This window comes from Dendrobates tinctorius, unplaced genomic scaffold (assembly GCF_039654945.1).
Source record: "Dendrobates tinctorius isolate UK_male_01 unplaced genomic scaffold, ASM3965494v1 ptg000022l, whole genome shotgun sequence".
In the NCBI taxonomy this organism is placed as follows: Eukaryota; Metazoa; Chordata; class Amphibia; order Anura; family Dendrobatidae; genus Dendrobates; species Dendrobates tinctorius.
In genome coordinates this window covers 72,448,781-72,468,972 of record NW_027361690.1, presented here as the reverse complement: position 1 = coordinate 72,468,972, position 20,192 = coordinate 72,448,781, and the positions used below count along the sequence as shown (strand labels likewise).

The window sequence follows — 20,192 nt, the reverse complement described above, 5'->3', positions numbered from 1 at the left end:
ATTTAGAAGGAGGGAAGAGTTAGCTCAACAAGTTGAGGTGATATGCTTGTGTAATGACCAGGCCGAACGTTCCCTGCTATCCACCCCCACAGGGTGTCCGCAGCCGAAGGAATTATGACTCACACCGGTCTTGGGGATAACAGTTGCTTTTACTTCAGCAGGAATGGGAACTATAACTTGAAACAAATAAGGAACTGTCTCTCATGGGTAGTCCACGGCAATTACAGTTCACACTTAGATGCTGAGATGGGATTGGGGGCTGGAGCTCTAAGAACACTGGACAGTGTCTTTTGGTACTTTACAGAGGAAGGTAGATGCAGCAATTAGAGGTTACAGACCTGTACTTGGGGTTAGCTCCACAGTGTGTCACGGCACGTGCACAAGTACTTATAGGTGAATGTAGAAACTGTGGTGAATCCTGTCATAAAGACTTTAGATGTGGTGAATCCTGTCAGCAATTCTTTAGATGTGGTGAATCCTGTCAGCAATACTTTACATGTAGTGAATCCTGTCAGCAATACTTGCGATGTGGTGAATCCTGTCAGCAATTCTTTAGATGTGGTGAATTCTGTCAGCAATACTTTACATGTGGTAAATCCTGTCAGAAATAGAATGATTTCTGTGCAGGTTAGAGGGAACTCAGGTTTTTATGCCTGCAGGAGATCTTGAGGTAAAAACCTCCTCCACGTGTGTTCTGCTCTCTCTGAAGGCATCCCACAGACTACCGAACATTCTAGACTTGCCTGGAAAAACAGCTCCTACTATTGACCATGTGACTAGAAGCTGGCCAATAGGAGACCGAATTCACATCTCAGATCCTTACAAAACAATAATTCAGTCATTGTACACTTTCACCATTAGATGGCGAAAGAAAACAGCAAACGAGAAATGCATTGCATCTAAAATGAAGGTGACTAGAAATGGAGAATTACAGCTCACAAATAATGTAGAGAGTCAGTTAGAGAGTGAGCAGTAGTGTACAGAAGCTACTCACAATTCAGTATTACTTAAAGGGACAGACACACTCTGGACAGGGTCACTACATACTTTCCCTCTGAAGATAAGCCGTCCTCGGCGACTGTGCGAGTGGTGGACTACTAAAGTAGGAAATATACAGGTAATGTAAAGCAATACAGTTTGTGAAACGGAAGGCTTCCCCTCTTAAATATAGCACTGCTGGAAATGAAAATTTGCACTTATCTGTATAACTTAAGAGGCAGGAGAGGAGAGAAGCTGTTGCAGAAGTTGGTCACAGTGTGTGCAAAGCAGGCAGGCACCGTCCAGCCGTGAGAAACACAAGGATCACAGTTCTTGGCTCCAAGCACAAATACAAGCAGCAGCAGCAAGACAGTCTTTAGCAGTATTCACTAGCAAGATAGAGGTTAATGAGCAGTGCTGAGACTTGTAGTGCAGTAACAGTAAACTGGCACAGAGGAATAGATCCTGTTCGTGATGCCATTTTTTCAGCCTTTTAATGATCAGACCGAACATTCCCTGCTATCCACCCCCACACGGTGTCGGCAGCCGAAAGAATTATGACACACACAGGTCTCAGGGATAACAGTTGCTTTTACTTCAGCAGGAACGGGAATTATAACTTGGAACAGTCTCTCATGAGTAGTCCACAGCAATTACAGTTCACACTTAGATGCTGAGATGTGATTTGGGTCTGGAGCTTTAAGAGCACTGGACAGTGTCTTTTGGTATTTTACAGAGGGAGGTAGATGCAGCAATTAGAGGTCACAGACCTGTACTTGGGGTTAGCTCCATAGTGTGTCACAGCACGTGCACAAGTACTTATGGCTGAATGTAGAAACTGTGGTGAATCCAGTCATAAAGACTTTAGATGTGGTGAATCCTGTCAGCAATACTTTAGACGTGGTGAATCCTGTTAGCAATACTTTACAACTTTACATGTGGTGAATCATGTCAGCAATTCTTTAGATGTGATGAATCCTGTCAGCAATACTTTACATGTGGTGAATCCTGTCAGCAATAGAAAGATTTCCGCACAGGTTAGAGGGAACTCAGGCTTTTATGCCTGCAGTAGATCTTGAGGTAGAAATCTCCTCCACGTGTGATCTGCTCTCTCTGAAGGCATCCCTCAGACTGCTGAACATTCTAGACTTGCCGGAAAAACAGCTCCTACTATTGACCATGTGACTAGGAGCTGGGCAATAGTAGACCGAATTCACATCTCAGATCCTTACAAAGCAATAATTCAGTCATTGTACACTTTCACCATTAGATGGCGACAGAACACAGCAAACGAGAAATGTGTTGCATCTAAAATGAAGGTGACTAGCAATGGAGAATTACAGCTCACAAATAATGTAGAGAGCCAGTTAGAGAGTGAGCAGTAGTGAACAGAAGCAACTCACAATTCAGTATTACTTAAAGGAGCAGACACACTCTGGACTGGGTGACTACACTTGTTTAAAGAGATGTGTTTTTAAATCATTGGGGCTAGGTAACAGTTGGATTGTGTGGGGTAGTGCTTTCCAGAGAATTGGCGCAGCACGGTAGAAGTCTTGGAGACGGAAGTGCAATGTTCGAATTATGAAGGATGTTAGTCTTTGGTCAGTTTTAGAATAGAGTGAATGTGTAGGGCGATAGATAGAGATGAGGGAGGAGATATAGGGTGGTATAGAGGTGTGGAGGGTTTTGTGGGTGAGAGATGCAAATCATTTTTACATAAATTTACCAAGAATATAAAGTACAGTGTCATTCAAAAAAAGTATTCTCAGAATCACTGGGATATGTAGAAGCATTGCAAATTTACAACTCCATAAAGTCCACAAGAAAAAAACACTATTAACCTGCAGATAAGGTGTTTGTCTATAGGTTAATAACCAAATGCTGTAGGGGAGAAAACAAACTTTATTCTTCCCGGCAGCATTCCAGTTTCCGTCACGGGGGAAGCGCTGGTGCTGGTTCAGTGACCATTTTGAGTATACAGAGTGGTGGCTGTAACCCCACCCGCAGCCTTGATTGACAGCCGGATCCAAAACAGAGCAAGTGTCAATAAGGGTGGTTTGCATGTTAATGACAGGGCCAATTTTTGCAATTCTGACCACTGTCCCTTTATGAAGAAATAACTCTGGAATGCTTCCATGGATCCTGGTGATTCTGACATACTTTTCTCGTGACATATTGTACTTCATGCAAGTGGTAACATTTCTTTGATATAATTTGCGTTTATTTGTAAAAAAAAATGAAAATTTGGCGAAAATTTTGAAAATTTCACAATTTTCCAGCTTTGAATTTTCATGCCCTTAAATCACAGAAATATGGCACATAAAACACTTAATAAGTAAAATTTCCCAAATGTCTATTTTACATCAGCACTTTTGGAACCAAAATTTTTTTTTGTTAGGAAGTTAAGGGTTAAAAGTTGGCCAGCAATTTCTCATTTTAACAACACCATTCTTTTTTAGGGACAACATCACATTTGAAGTCACTTTGAGGGTTCTATATGATAGAGAATACAGAAAAGTGACACCATTCTAAAAACTGCACCCCTCAAGGTGCTCAAAACCACATTCAAGAAGTTTATTAACTCTTCAGGTGCTTCACAGGAATTTTTTAAATATTTAAGAAAATGAACATTTAACTTTTTTTTCACAAAAAAAATACTTCAGGTCCAATTTTTTTTATTTTTACCAAGGGTAATAGGAGAAATTGGACCCCAAAAGTCATTGTGCAATTTGTCCTGAGTATGCTGATACCTCAAATGTGGGGGGAACCACTGTTTGGGTGCATGGCAGAGCTCAGAAGGGAATGAGTGCCGTTTGACTTTTTCAATGCAGAATTGGATGGACGCCATGTCGCGTTTGGAGAGCCCCTGATGTGCCTAAACAGTGGGAACCCCCCACAAATGACACCATTTTGGAAACTAGACCCCCAAGGAACTTATCTAGATGGGTGAAGAGCACTTTGAACCTCCAAGTGCTTCACAGAAGTTTATAACGTAGAGCCATAAAAATAAAAAATCATTTTTTTACACAAAAATATTTTTCAATCAATCAATCAATCAATCAAATTTATTATTGCCAAGTACATATTACATATATACAAGGAATTCTTTGTGGCAAAGAGGCAACATAATATATAACAACAGATACAACAAGTAACATCTAACAAGACAGATACAGTATATAGTCTACACATGACGATTTAATTGTTGAACAGAGAGTGGATAGAAGCTGTTCATATGGCGGTTGGTACTGCATTTGGGGACTCTGAAGCGACGTCCTGAAGGGAGTAGTTGGAATGAAGAGTGTCCCGGGTGAGAGGGATCGGATGAAATTTTCAATGCGTGGGATCGAATACTCTTATCATAAAGATCCTGGATTTTAGGCAGGGGGGAGCCTATAATTCTCTCTGCTGTTCTGAAAGTCCTTTGTAAGCGGAGTTTGTCATGCGCAGTGGCTCCCCCATACCAGACTATCAGAGAGGAACAAATCACAGATCTGATGACAGCATTAAAGAATAAGATCAGCAGATTCTTAGACAAACCATATCTTTTCAGCTGACGCAGGAAGAACATCCTCTGTTGTGCTTTTCTTATAACAGCATCCACGTTTTTCCCCCATTTAAGATCATGAGAGATGATAACACCAAGGAATTTGGTCTCTGTGACCCTAAGAACCACTTCGTCATGGATGTAGATTGGAAGTATCTCATGTTGATCTTTCCTAAAATCCACAACCATCTCAGCAGATTTTTAGTGTTGAGTACAAGATTATTGGCTTTACACCAGTCACATATTCTTTCCACCTCACTCCGATACAAGTCTTCAGCATTTCCCCTGATGAGACCAATCAGTGTCATATCATCGGCAAATTTCAAGATTTTTACTGAGTCTGCTGAAGAGATGCAATCATTCGTATAGAGAGAAAACAGTAACGGGGACAAAACACACCCCTGAGGTGCCCCGATGTTTGTGACCAGGGTGTCCGAAGTGAATGGTCCAACTTTTACACTCTGTATCCTGGCTGTCAGGAAGTTATAAATCCACAAGCATAAGTTGAGAGGGACTCCAAGAGCTACCATTTTCTTATGAAGTAAATTCGGATCAATGGTATTGAACGCTGAGCTAAAGTCCATGAAAAGAATCCGGACATATGAGTGCCGTTCATCTGTATGATCCAAAATGTACTTCAGTGCCAGATTGACAGTGTCGTTTGCCGAACGATTCTCCTTATAGGCAAACTGAAGCGGGTCCCATAGCTTCTGCGTGAATTTTATCAGGTGGGACATCATAATTCTTTCGAAGACTTTCATAGCTACAGATGTGAGTGCTACTGGTCTATAGTCGTTCAACTCAGAGGATTCCACTTTCTTGGGGACAGGGATAATTGTGGAATTTTTCCAACACTGAGGTACAACGCACTCTTTCAGTGACACATTGTATATATTTGTCAGTATAGGGGCAAGCTGGGTAGCACATACTTTCAGACACATTGGAGATACACCATCAGGGCCAGGTGCCTTTTTGACCTTAAGTCCCTTCAGGATGCGTATCACCTCTGCCTCGGAGATCACTACTTGGGTGTTGCACAATGAATGATCTTTATATGAACAGACTGAGGAGCTTAGAGATGAATAGCCACTGTGTGTAGAGCTTGCCTCAAATCCGCAGTAGAATTCATTTACCGTATTTTCCGCTTTGTAAGATGCACTTTTTTTCCCCCAAAATTGAGGGGAAAAAGGGGGTGCGTCTTACAAAGAGGATATACATTTGCGCTGCCACTGAGGGTACTTGCCGCGGCACTCTGTGCCCTGATGCTGCCGCTGCGCTGTCCGCCACCGCCGCGCTCCTGTCCCCCGGTGGTTTCTTCCGCCCCACCGCCGCCGCCGCGCTCTGTCCCGTTCAGCGTGGGGGGGTCTCTGTCGCTCCATGCCTGCTTTCTTCCTGGAAAATGGCCGCCGCGCATGCGCAGACGGACATCTCGGCACTGAAATCTCGGGAGATGAGATTTCAGCGCTGAAATCTCATCTCCCGAGATTTCAGTGCCGAGATGTCCGTCTGCGCATGCGCGGCGGCCATTTTCCAGGAAGAAAGCAGGCATGGAGCGACAGAGACCCCCCCACGCTGAACGGGACAGAGCGCGGCGGCGGCGGTGGGGCGGAAGAAACCACCGGGGGACAGGAGCGCGGCGGTGGCGGACAGCGCAGCGGCAGCATCAGGGCACAGAGTGCCACGGCAAGTACCCTCAGAACGGGACAGAGCGCGGCGATGGCGGCAAACACCGGGGGATAGGAGCGTGGCGGTAAGAACCGGGGGACAGAGCGTGGTGGTGGCGGTAAGAACCGGGGGAGAGCGCGGCGGTGGTGGCAAGCAGGCACCGGGGGACAGCGTGGCGGTGGTGGCAAGCACTGGGGGACAGAGTGCGGCGGTGGTGGCAAGCAGGCACCGGGGGACAGAGCGTGGCGGTGGTGGCAAGCATCAGGGGACAGAGGGCGGCGGCAGTAACAGACACCGGCAGCGGCACGCTGCACATCAAAACACCCCCTCATCCCAGCAGCAATGTTCCACTCCGGCCTCCTCCATCACCACCCCTGGTAAGCAATAAGACGCATGGATTATAAGATGCACCACCATTTTATTAAAAATAAAGTTTTTTTCCTATTTTTCTCCTCAAAATTTGGGGTGCGTCTTATAATCCGGAGCGTCTTATAAAGCGAAAAATACGGTAACTCTGCTGCCAGACTTCTGCTGGGGTTCACTATAGTGGGGTGGCTTTTATAATTGGTGACCTCTCTTAATCCTCTCCATGCAGATCTAGTATCTTTTGATGAGAACCTTTCCTCCAGAATCTTTGCATACTCGTGTTTGGCTAACTTGATCTCTTTAGATAGCGAGTTCCTAAGTTTCTTGAATTCAGTAATATCGCCTGCTTTATAAGCCTCCTCTTTTCTCTTACGGATCAACCTGACTTTATTTGTAAACCACGGCTTGTTGTTTCCCCGAAAGTGGACAGATTTGGATGGAATAAACGTGTCTTCACAAAAACGGATATATGAGGACACTGCATCAACCCATTCATCCAGACCCGAGCATGTTTCCTGGAATACCTCCCAGTCCGTGCATTCAAAGCATGCTTGCAGTTGCAATTTTGCCTCCTCAGACCATGTCTTCTTTGTATAAACTGTAGGTTTGGATGTTTTCAACCTTTGCCTGTAGGCTGGAATTAAATGAATTAGACAATGATCTGAAAAGCCCACTGCTGCTCTCCTCACTGCCCTGTAGGCCCCTTTTAAGATAGTATAGCAGTGATCAAGCGTATTGTTCTCTCTCGTGAAGCAGTTTATATGTTGAGTAAATTTGGGGAGATCCAGGTTGAGTTTTCCTTTGTTAAAGTCCCCCATTACGATCACAAATGCTTCAGGAGATCCTTTCTCCCATTCTGATATTTTGCAAGCTAATTCACCAATAGCAGCTTTAACAGATGCTTGAGGGGGAATATATACTGCAACCAGAACCATAGATGAAAACTCTCTTGGAGCGTAAAATGGTCTACAATTGAGTGCAAGGAACTCTAGATCTGGAGAGCAACCTTTTCCCAGTATGTTAACATCACAGCACCAGCTAGTGTTGATGTAGAGACATACCCCACCCCCCCTTTGTTTACCTGAAGCTACACAATCACGGTCAGCTCTGTAGATAACAAAACCAGGTAGATCCAGACTACAATCAGGGATGGTGTCATTCAACCAGGTCTCAGTAAAACAAAGAGCAGCTGAATTGGCCATATCAGATCTCATGCTACAAAGTAAGTTCAGTTCCTCCATTTTGTTAGATAAGGAACGGACATTAGCCAAGTGGAGTGAAGGAAGAGCTGTTCTGAACCCTCTCCTCCAAAGGCGTGCCAGGACTCCTCCTCTCCTACCTCTCTTGCAGTACACCTCCACAGGTTTCACAGAAGTAATGGATTTTATGTACTCAATTGTTGAATTAGCAATCATGCTCCAAGAAGGGGAGTCCATGAGAAATTGCGGATGATTCCAGAATAATAAATCGTCCCTTGAAATCATAAGAGTAGGTTTACAGAGTGCAGTGGCCATGACTACACTCAGCTTGTAGCTATAAAGACTGAACAGTCACAGCTTAGCAGAGTTAAATGTACAACTTTCCATAAAGGGTGCTCCCAGCACTGCTGGGGGGGAGGGCATGGGTGCAACAAGACAGGGACATCAGGGGACACGCCAACAGTCAGTCCAAACCTGCCCAGCTCACCCTTTCAGCTCCACCTGGATCACAAGATCTCCAGAACATCTCCAGCACCGCACACTCCACCAGCTTTCCTATCCTGGGATCATCTGCATGCTGGAAATGGGTACAAGGCAGGTAGCCAGCAGCTTCACTCTGTCCCAGCTGAAGCCAGGCACGGAGCTCCACGAGGACAGAAAGACACCGGTCCCAGCTGGTCGCAGTCTCCACACTACTCCCAGCTCTGCCGAATCCTGTAGCCCTACAGCTCCATGTGGACCACAAGATCTCCAGAACAACTCCAGCACCGCACACTCCACCAGGTTTCCTATCCTGGGATCATCTGCATGCTGGAAATGGGTACAAGGCAGGCAGCCAGCAGTTTCACTCTCTCCCAGCTGAATCCAGGCACGGAGCTCCACGAGGACAGAAAGACACCGGTCCCAGCTGATCGCAGTCTCCACACTACTCCCAGCTCTGCCGAATCCTGTAGCTACGCAATGGTGAGTGAACCAAAGGGAGAATTAACAATTAAACGGGGTAAAAAACTAAAAAACTCAGGAGCCTCATGCCAGAGCAGCCATCTCTCGGCGCTCCTCCCCCTACAGGCGTCTGCAGCGGACGTGTGGTTATTCTCTTGTACATCTATTCAGAGCTATGGCCAGAACCAAACAGACCGCCCGTAAATCCACCGGAGGGAAAGCTCCCCGCAAGCAGCTGGCCACTAAGGCAGCCAGGAAGAGCGCTCCTGCTACTGGCGGAGTGAAGAAGCCGCATCGTTACCGCCCAGGAACAGTCGCTCTCCGTGAGATCCGTCGCTACCAGAAGTCCACCGAGCTGCTGATCCGTAAGCTTCCCTTCCAGCGCCTGGTGAGGGAGATCGCCCAGGATTTCAAGACCGATCTGCGCTTCCAGAGCTCGGCGGTGATGGCCCTGCAGGAGGCCAGCGAGGTTTATCTGGTGGGACTGTTCGAGGACACCAACCTGTGCGCCATCCACGCCAAGAGGGTCACCATCATGCCCAAAGACATCCAGCTGGCCCGCAGGATCCGTGGGGAGAGAGCTTAGATCTTCCCGAGCACCGACCACAACACGGTGATGGCTGGGGTGATGGCGGAGCAGGCGAGGAGCAGATCTCACTTGGCGCTGGTGTACTTGGTGACGGCCTTGGTGCCCTCGGACACGGCGTGCTTGGCCAGTTCTCCGGGCAGCAGCAGGCGCACGGCGGTCTGGATCTCCCGGGAGGTGATGGTGGAGCACTTGTTGTAGTGAGCCAGGCGGGAGGCTTCCCCTGCGATGCGCTCGAAGATGTCATTGACGAAGGAGTTCATGATGCCCATGGCCTTGGAGGAGATGCCGGTGTCGGGGTGGACCTGCTTCAGCACCTTGTACACGTAGATGGCGTAGCTCTCCTTCCTGCTCTTCCTCCGCTTCTTGCCGTCCTTCTTCTGAGGCTTGGTCACGGCTTTCTTGGAGCCCTTCTTGGGAGCTGGAGCAGACTTGGCGGGATCAGGCATGATGGGACAGAGAAACGTCTCAGCACAAGAGAGAAGAATAACCACAAGAGAGCACAATAAGCACAAGAGCACAATAAGAGCACAATAAGAGCACAATAAGCACAAGAGAGAAGAATAAGACTGGGTTGTGTGGATGATACGGGGTCGGTGGCAGCGCTCACTTGCTCTTGCTGGACTTGCTGCTCTCGGTCTTCTTGGGCAGCAGCACGGCCTGGATGTTGGGCAGGACCCCCCCCTGGGCGATGGTCACCCCACCCAGCAGCCTGTTCAGCTCCTCGTCATTGCGTACGGCCAGCTGCAGGTGTCGGGGGATGATGCGGGTCTTCTTGTTGTCCCGGGCGGCATTACCGGCTAATTCCAGGATCTCAGCGGTCAGATACTCCAGCACAGCGGCCAGATAGACCGGAGCCCCGGCGCCCACCCTCTCAGCATAGTTACCCTTGCGGAGAAGTCTGTGCACACGACCAACCGGGAACTGCAGTCCTGCCCGGGATGAGCGGGTCTTGGCTTTAGCACGCACCTTCCCTCCTTGTTTGCCGCGTCCAGACATCACTGCACTCACAGTTATCAGCAGATAGAGAATGCTCTTTTTGCCCCCAATTTTTTATTTTCCCAAGGGTAACAGTAGAAATTGGACCCCAAAAGTTGTGCAATTTGTCCTGAGTAGGCTAATACCCCATATGTGGGAGTAAACCACTGGTTTGGAGCATGACAGAGCTTGGAAGGGAAGGAGCACCGTTTGACTTTTTCAACGCAGAATTGGTTGGAATTGAGATCAGATGACATGTGTTAGGAACGGTGGAACGCACTAAATAAATAAATAATAAAGTATGTTCGCCGCTCGTGGTCCACCGTGAAGAAGGTGTTAAGACTGCTGCTAATTAATAGCAGACGCGCTATATGGCGGTATAATGCGCACGGGTTCATCTTCACCCGAAGTGCGCAGAGCAGACACTGTTTACTCACAGAGGTGCTGTAACATAAACAAACACACTGAGCCTGTTAGATTCACAGGTCTTAGCGAAATTGCACGCACGGTATCTGGTCACAGGACATGGGTCCAAGACAGGGGACGGTGTCCGTCTAGACCTACCTTGCGTGCGGCGTCGCTACTGCGGATGCCGGTACATGCTGCAGAATGTAGCGTGGCGGCAGACACAGCCGCTATGCGATAGTGCCGTGAGAGACGTGACACCACCGGACGCTAGTGTAGAGGTGCGGTGTGCACAGTGGCCTAAGGTTTGCCACTGACCGGCGCTGACTCTTAATATAGTTCCCTATCCACATGCGCAATATCAGAGGGAGGAGAATATTAATAAGTCAGTCACCAGAATCATACATCCATCACCATTCACACATCTAGCAAGAAGAGTCTATACTAGCGCATGGCAGAGCGGCCATGCGGGTCTTTTATAGCCATGCGCTGCTGGGACCATCCAGATCTCTGAGATGGACCAATCAGATCTGGAGAAGGACCTGAGCACGTGATCTCCAATGGGAGATCGTCTCGTGAGCATGCTCAGTGGAGCGGCAGAGGAACTTACCCTCAGGAATGACTTGCTGCAGAGCAGCATGTGAGGCTCTGGATTCCTGTTGTGTAGCTGCAGGAATCCGGCGCCTAACATTACCCCCCTCTTAGGGCCCCCTCCCTCCTGAGCCTTCCAACCTACCAAGCAAAATTTTTTGTCACGTACCACCTTGTGTCCCACAGAGGCATGGGCCTCTGACTTGTCTGAAGACAAGTCTGATGTCCCAGCAGGTGAGACGGACACCTGAACTGATTTGAGATGGGACATGTGGAAGGCATCAGAGGTGGTAAAGTCGCCAGGCTTGAGAAGGGACACGTGGAAGGCATTAGGGGCGGCAGAGTCGCCAGGAGCAGAAGTTGGAGTGGGACGCCGCAGCGTGTCGGCGGGCGTCTTCACTCTCCCTTCAGAGGCTAGAGCAACATGCGGAGCGTGACTCAAACTGTCGCAAACCTCCACTGCCCGGACAGCCACCGGCAAAGGATATAGTAACACAGCTGGCCTCTGTTTAGGAGAGCTGTTCCGAGCACAAGAGGCGCATGCCTGAATATATTTTTTAGTGTCCCAAGCCCTGTGCGGCCACCAATAAGACCTCGCCAGGAGTTTTTTGGTCTGCTTGTAGCCACAGTGACCACCCACCCTGGACGCGTGTGCCCACGTGAGAACCTCCGGACGAAGGCGAGGAGGGACAAAGGTCTTGCCCGGCGGCACTGAGCTTGGCCACTGCAGGGAGCTGTTATCCTTGGAAACAGAGAGTGGACCGTGGTTACCGCAAGTGGAATTTTGCGCCGGACACACCTCGAGACCAGCGTGAGACACCTCCATGGGCTCTGGGGGTGGAATCTCTGGCTCGGGTGATTCCAGAGGTTCAAAGAGGTTGGGAGCCAAACTAACCTTCCGTCTGGATTGAGCACGCTCCAACCCGCGCTCCGAAAAATGGAGATCAATGTGGTTGAAAATAGCAATCAGCCCCTCCAGACTTACGGGCACCTCTCTGGTTGATAGAGCATCCTTAACATGCTCCTCTAAGCTTCTCCATAACACAGGGATTAGGGCTTTATCAGACTACTCCAGCTCGGAATCCAGTGTCCGAAAACGGACGGCATACTGGCTGACCGAGAGGGATCCCTGAGTTAACACTAGTAGCTGGAGAGAGGTGTCGTGAGTGACCCGTGGTCCCAGGAAGACCTGCTTGAGAGATGTTAAGAACTGAGCAGCGGTCCGAACCTCTGGGTCACCACGCTCCCATAGAGGCGTGGCCCACTCCAACGCCCTGCCCGACAGAAGGGAAATGATAAACCCCACCTTAGCCCGCTCTGTAGGGAATTGCAAGATGATGTTTTCAGCGGTACCATGTTTATTTATATCCATCTTTTAAATTGCGTGTTATTGCACTTTTTGTTGGGCAGTATGATGATAAAGCATTGTTTTTTGCCTTTTTTTGAAGGGGTTCACTAAAGGGGTTAACTAGTGGGACAGTTTTATAGGGCGGATCGTTAAGGACGCGGCAATACTAAATATGTGTACTTTTATTGTTTTTTTATTTACAAAAAAAAAATTAGGGATTTTTTTCTTTATTAATTTTTAAAAAATTAGTTTTACAGTTTTTTTTAACTTTATTACATTATCCCAGGGTGAGAATTTACTATAAAAAGTCAGATCGCTGATTTGACACTTTGCACTGCACTGTGTCAGATCAGCGATCTGACAGGCAGTGCAGGCGGCTTCTCAGCGCTTGTTCGCAGCAGGCGCTGAGAAGTCACCTCCCCCATGGCCATCTTTGATCCGGGGTCCTGCAGGGAGGCCCTCGGAACAACGCGAGCACATCGCATTGTTCTGACGGTCTCAGGGAAGCACGCAGGGAGCCCCCTCCCTGCCCGAAGCATCCTTATGCCCCCAGAACACTGTGATCATGTTTGATCACAGTGTGCCAGGGGTTAATGTGCTGGGAGAGGTCCGTGACCACTCCTGGCACATAGTGCCATGGCTTAGCTGTAACAATCAGCTGACACCTGGCCGCGATCAGCTGCGCCTCCCCCGTCAGCGTAGCTGATCGCGCTGACGTACAATTCCGTCAATGGGCATTAAGGCCCAGGGCACATGGACGGGATAGTATGTCAAATGTCGGGAAGGGGATAAAATCTGAAAAATGTACATTGTTTTAACCAATGTCATTCCATCACAGCAAATAGAAAAAAGAACATTTTAAGCTTTCGTACATTTCTATAAGATGTGAGGATTTTTTTTCTGCTTCTATCATACATTTCTGTGCACATGAGTTAAAATAAATATATAAAGCAAACCCTACAGAAATATCATCTGTGTGAGGTCAGCATATCCCTAATGCCAGAATATTACATCAAAACACCTCTAGAACTCAAACGTGCACCCCTGGACACCTTCTTTAAAGGTCACAGTCCATCTGTATGGAGAATTCACTATATAACTGATTCTCCTCAGTGCTTTCTGTTGCTGCTCAATAAACATTTCTCATGACTTCTAGAATTCTGCTCTGTTTATCCTACTTCCAACAAATATAGCCCAGATTCAATGTAAACTGCTCTTTTATTATAAGATGCACCATACAATAAAAGTCTCTTAAGTCAATGTAAGGCCTAACTATGTCATGCAGGGGCATACATAAACTCATGGTGGCCCAAAGTCAAATTCAAGAGGATGGAGTAAGTCAGTCAGAGAAACGATCAAATCAATCCAAGGTCAGCAACAACTGAGTCACCTGCTTTGCATCCAGGTGAATACTGGTGGGTGAGTATTACTTACTTTATTTTTTGTGGGAATCCCATTAAAGCGAACCTGTCAGCTGTTTTGGCCACTACAAGATGCAGCCAATGCGATTAAGGAATTATCCACAGCTTTCTGTAATTCTGTAGATAAGCCCCTGATCTGACCTGCAAGGGGGCGGTCCGATGGGTGTTACAGGTTTGGGTCCAGCACCTCCCATCTTTCTGCAATGCCATGCTCGTCACATGCTGTGTGTGTGTGGCTGTGTGCCGGTGTCTGCGTATGTGTGGGGCTGTGTGCGGATGTCTATGTGTGTGCGGGTGTATGCAGGTATCTGTGTGTGGTTAAGCTACCGCTGGTACTGTTGGTCACACCAAATCCCTTTTCTCCTAGAAATAACGTAAAATAGTAAACCAACATATACTCCCTGTCCGCTGTAGTCCAAGGTAATCCAGATTGTCACACGGCAATCTCACGTGTAGAACAGTCACATCAGGAGATGTGACAGCTCTACCTGGCCACCGACGATACACTGACAGGATATTATCACTCCCGAAGTGTATGAGCTCATAGGTTCCGGTGCTGTCACCTACGGCACCACTGCATGGGAAAGTTCTCACACAGCGGTACTGCCGTGAGAGCTGATGAACTCCGGTGAACTCTCACGGCAGTGCAGTGATACACTGTGGGAGATATTACCTCCTGTCAGTGTATCACCGGAGGCCAGGTAGAGCAGTCACAGTTTAAGTGTGATTATTTCAAACAAAGGACTTTATTCTGGCTGTATCTTTATTACCATGTCTTATAGACACTTTTCCATTACTAATCCGTTTGGCTTGATGTCACTGGAAAATACAAACGTGACATCACCCCCACAATTATTACCCCCACTAGAGAGGCTAAGTGCCGGAATTGGTGCATCTACAAGATACGCCATTTCTGGGGCAGGTGAGAGCTGATGTTTTTAGTATGGGGGCCCAATATCCATGGCTCCTTCCCAAGCTATTAATATCAGCCCACAGCTGTCAGGCTAGCCTTTGCTGGTTTGATTTTATAGGGGGACCCCATGTCAATTTTTTGGGGGAGTTCCCCTGTAAAATACACCCACACACGAAATCTGTGTGAAACACAATATCTGTTTCTTTTTAAAAAAAAAATTAAAAAAAATTGTATGGGCTTCCACGTAATTTTCATAGCTTGCAGAGGGAAAGCCGATGGCTGTGCGCTGATGTTAATATTTTGGGAAGGAGCCAATAGCCATAAAGGTTCCCAGGCTATTAATATCAGCTCATAGATGTCTGCTTAGATGCTACTGGTTATTTTATAGGAGAACCCTTAGAAAAATATTGACATGGGGTCCCCCATAAAATCAAACCAGCAAAGGCTATACAGACAGCTGCGGGCTGATATAAATAGCCTGGGAAGGAACCATGGATATTGGCCCCCGGAAGCTAAAGACATAAACTCTCAGCTGCTCCAGAAATGGGGCATCTTATAGATGCGCCAATTCTGGCACTTAGCCTCACTCTTCCCACTTGCCTTGAAGCAGTGGCAAGTGGGGTAATATTTGTGGGGTTGATGTCACTTTTGTATTGACATCAAGCACACAGATTAGTAATGGAGAAGCGTCTATAAGACACCTATCCATTACTAATTCTATAGTTATATGGTAAATAAAGACACAGCCAGAATAAAGTAATTTATTTGAAATAATCACACAGACTCCTTTAATAAAGATTATGAAACCATACTTACTACATCACATAATCTCCGACTCCCTCGTCTCCTGCACCAAAAATAAAATAAAAACCAACATATAATACTCCCTGTCCAATGTAGTCCATTTACCGAGTGTCCGACGACAATCTCACATGTAGAACAGTCACATCGGGAAAATCAGAAAAATACCAGCATCTCCATTATGTCTCTAGCTGGAACAATCCTAAGTGGTCTATCAACATATGCAGTCCTTGTGGAGCTCTGCAGTATACAAAAAGGGATTGAGCTATACTGATATTGATTTTGGTATTCATAGGTGGGGTGATGATGTGGATCCATGCAGTCACTTCATTAGCTCTGCTTATGATTATACCCAGCAGATCTATCCCGACATAAGAATTTACTGGTGAGTTTTTGGTTTGAAGAACCCCTGCTAACCAACTCATGCAATATTGAATTAAGTGTCCATGTCTTTACCTTCATCAAGAGTGACAAGTAGAGTTGAGTGAAACGGGTCAGTCAAATTCAAAAATAGCCGACTACCGCTAAAGTCGGGTTTTGCCAATCGAAACCCGACCATAGCGTGAGGTCGGCCATGAGGTGGCCGATCAGAGCGCCAAAGTAGCGTTTCATATAATGCTTCCAGCGCCTTTTCTCAGCCAATAATGGAGGATGCACACTGTAGGCAACGCGATGACATGGCCAGTGGCCACCACCATCTTAGAGAAGGGTATTGAAGTGATTGGCTAGCTTTGTGTGGCGTCACAGTGGGTATAAAAGGCTGTGACCGCCGACCGCCATCTTACTTCTGCCGATCTTAGCATAGGGAGAGGTTGCTGCTGATGATTCTGAATAAGGGACAGCGTTAGGCAGGGAAGAAGAAAAAAAACTGCTTCTGCTGATAGCGCTTTTCACTGTAGAGTTAGAGTGCAGTGAAAGGGGAGGATTTTTTCTTTTGTGCAGCAGCACTGGTGGTGATTAGGTTGCCTTTTAAGGCTACCTGCTAGCTGCATTGCTGTGTGCACACTACTGTTCAAACTGCTTTTTTCAAAGCACTCCAACTTTTATTACTTTGTTCTGGTGAGTTACTGAGCGTTCATTTTTTCAAACACAGTATAGCGGTGTACGCTCCTAACACACTACCGTGTACCGCCTTGTATCATGGACAAATAGAAGCTATCTGGGTGTGACTCTGGAAGAAAAAGCCGAGGAGTTTGTCGGCTTTTCCAGACCTACACCTTAGAGTACTGTCCACTTTTCAAACAGTTTCGTATATCTGCTGTTTGATAACGGTCAAAACTAGACAGAGACAGCGTGTGTCACTCCCTATACAAATAGACGGAGATAGACAATTTTCTGTACAGACACCGTATAGCGGTGTACACTCCTCACACATTACCGTGTACCACCTTGTATCATGGACAAATAGAAGCTATCTGTGTGTGACTCTGGAAGAAAAAGCCGAGGAGGTTTTCCGTTTTTCCAGACCTACACATTAGAGTGCTGTCCGCTTTTCAAACAGTTTCGTATATTTGCTGTTTGAACCGGTCAAAACTAGACAGAGACAGCGTGTGTCACTCCCTATACAAATAGATGGAGATTGACAATTTTCCATACAGACACCGTATAGCGGTGTACGCTCCTCACACACTACCGTGTACCACCTTGTATCACGGACAAATAGAAGCTATCTGGGTGTGACTCTGGAAGAAAAAAACAAGGAGTTTTTCCATTTTTCCAGACCTACACCTTAGAGTGCTGTCCGCTTTTCAAACAGTTTCGTATATCTGCTGTTTGATAACGGTCAAAACTAGACAGAGACAGCGTGTGTCACTCCCTATACAAATAGACAGAGATTGACAATTTTCCATGCAGACACTGTATAGAGCTGTCTGATTCTCAAACAGTATTGTATATCTGCCTTTCGCATTAAAGTCACATCTATACAGAGTCAGCGTGTGTGTGTGACACTCAGTAAATACATATACGGAGAGTGTTAGTTACACAAAAAACGTATACAGCTGTACACTTCTGATACAGTTCCGTATATCTGCTTGTTGGATTACGGTCCAATACATACTGTGAGAGCGTCTGTGACTAACAAAATATATACGTAGATTTAATTTTTTTTCACACACCTTACACAGCTCGATGCTCCTCATACAGTACCATCTCTCTGCTGGTATTTTTGGTACATTTTCCCAAGCATGAGGAATTATGGTGGAAGAGTCCGCGGACGTGGGCAGGGGGGTGCAGCTGGTACTGATGGTGGTGGTGCATCGGCTGGTTCAGGGAAAAGCACAATAGCAGCTAAGGCAGGAGGTGTTGAGCCTGCACCATCATCTGGCCCAAGAAGGCCTGTAAGGTTGCTTTTTCTTGGAGTAGGAGAACCGCTTTTAAAGCCGGAGCACCAGGAACAGGTTTTGGCGTACATTGCCAAAACAGCCACCAGCTCTATTGCCTCCTCTTCTGAACGTTTGAAACCTGCAAGCACAGAGTCGTCAGTGCAGGGTTCTGGTCAGGAAAAACACCTTTCCTTGTGTCCTTCACCCCCACCAAAAGTTAAGGATGCTGCAGCCCACACTTCAGATTACTCTATGGAGCTCTTTTCACATACCATGCCTGGGTTATCCACTCAAATCCAGAATTCCCCAGTCCAAGATGAATCTGACATGGAATGCACTGATGCACAGCCACTGCTAGATGATTCTGCTGGTACATCGACCCAGAGCACTACATTGCCCTCGCAGTCTATTGAGCTTGAATCTGACCCTGATGAAACTCAGGAGCCCCTTCCTGCATACTATACCACCTTACATGGTAACACAGAGGAAGGTAAAGAGGAAGGTGCAGATGACTTTGAAGAGGAGGTGATGGATGACCCAGTTCTTGACCCGGATTGGCATCCATTGGGGGAGGAGGGTTGTGCTGTGAATAGTTCAGATAAGGAGAAGGATCCGCAGCAGGCATTGACATCGAAGCAGCGATTATCTGGCAGGCCCGTAGCTGTCCAAAAATGTGGACCAAAAACTAAAAAAGAGTTGCAGGAAGCTTGGCGAGACAGTCAACTTAGCACAGCGTGCAAGGCGAGAAAATGTATACCATGGTAGGAAGAGTGTAGTGTGGCACTTCTTTGTCCAAAATCCTACTGATGAGGCAAAGGTTACCTGTAAGAAGTGTGGAAGGACCTTTAGCCGAGGTAAACAACTCAGAAATTTGAATACCAGTTGCATGCTTAAACATTTAATCAACATGCACTTGCAAGCGTGGATCGACTACAAAACCTCAGGTAGCACGTGTGCACCTGCTCTGACTCTAGGTAGCCAGCAACGCTCCATCGCTTTCCCCACTGTAAGACCACCGCCACTGTTAAGCACACCACCAGCACTAAATGTGGAGGTGTCGTCGCAAGGCCAAAGCACTCAGGGAATCACAATGGTTTTGCAACACAACACTGAATCTAGGCCATCACCACCCATACCATCATCAACCCCCTCTCACTCCATCCGGTCCACCGCTACTTCCCCCATATGCAGCTCTCCAGTCCAGCTCACCCTACCAGACACTCTGTGTAGGACAAGAAAGTACTCAGCGTCTCATCCACGCACACTTTGTTTGAACGCCGACATTGCCAAACTAATCTCATTAGAGATGATGCCCTACCATTTGGTTGAAAGCGAAGCTTTCTGCGACCTCATAGCCTATGCTGTTCGATGCTATGACCTACCCAGTCAGCACTTCATTTCTCTAAAAGCCATCCCTGCCCTCCACCAGCATGTGAAAGACTGCATTGTCCATGCACTAAAACAGTCAATGAGTGGAAAGGTGCACCTCACAACAGATGCATGGACCAGTAGGCATGGCCAGGGCCGTTACGTTTCCATCACTGCTCACTGGGTTAATGTGGTGGATGCAGGCTCCACTGGGGACAGCGGTGGTGGAACAGTGCTGCCTAGCCCACAGTATAGGAAACAGTTGGCTGTAGGCTTTTGCTCCTCCTCCTCCATCAGCGAAAGCTCGTCCACAGAGCGCAGTCACATGAGCACTCCATCCACAGCTGGCAGTGTTGCACACGAGGTGTCCCACTATCGAACAGCTAGTGGTAAGCGTCAGCAGGCTGTGTTAAAGATGATGTCTTTGTGCGACAACAGACACACCGCAGAAGTACTGGCCGACTACTTGCAGCGACAAACAGAGTCATGGCTGGGCAGTCTACATCTTGAGGCAGGCAAGGTAGTCAGTGATAACGGCCGTAATTTTGTGGCAGCCATAGCCCATGCAAAACTCACACACATACCTTGCCTGGCTCACAATTTGAACCTGGTGGTGCAGTGCTCCCTTAATAATTATCCGGAGTTAACATCCCTGCTCCATAAGGTGCGAAGACTGTGCTCGCACATCCGTCCCTCGCCGTACACTCCAGTAGTATGCAGAAGCTGCAGCGATTGCTTCACCTACCCAAGCACTGCCTAA

The 20,192-nt window shown here is 47.2% G+C and overlaps 2 protein-coding genes across 2 annotated transcripts; one reads left to right on the top strand and one right to left on the bottom strand.

The window, feature by feature from the left end:
- The first annotated feature begins 8,872 nt into the window (after positions 1-8,872).
- Positions 8,873-9,283, top strand: LOC141084425 (histone H3-like). Its single transcript, XM_073569150.1, has one exon. It carries the CDS (start codon positions 8,873-8,875, stop codon positions 9,281-9,283), a length of 411 nt encoding a protein of 136 aa, XP_073425251.1.
- A 579-nt stretch (positions 9,284-9,862) lies between these two features.
- On the bottom strand, positions 9,863-10,282 carry LOC141083975 (histone H2A type 1). The gene has a single exon (XM_073568379.1). The coding sequence runs from the start codon at positions 10,280-10,282 to the stop codon at positions 9,890-9,892; it is 393 nt and encodes a 130-aa protein (XP_073424480.1). The 3' UTR covers positions 9,863-9,889.
- Positions 10,283-20,192: the final 9,910 nt, after the last annotated feature.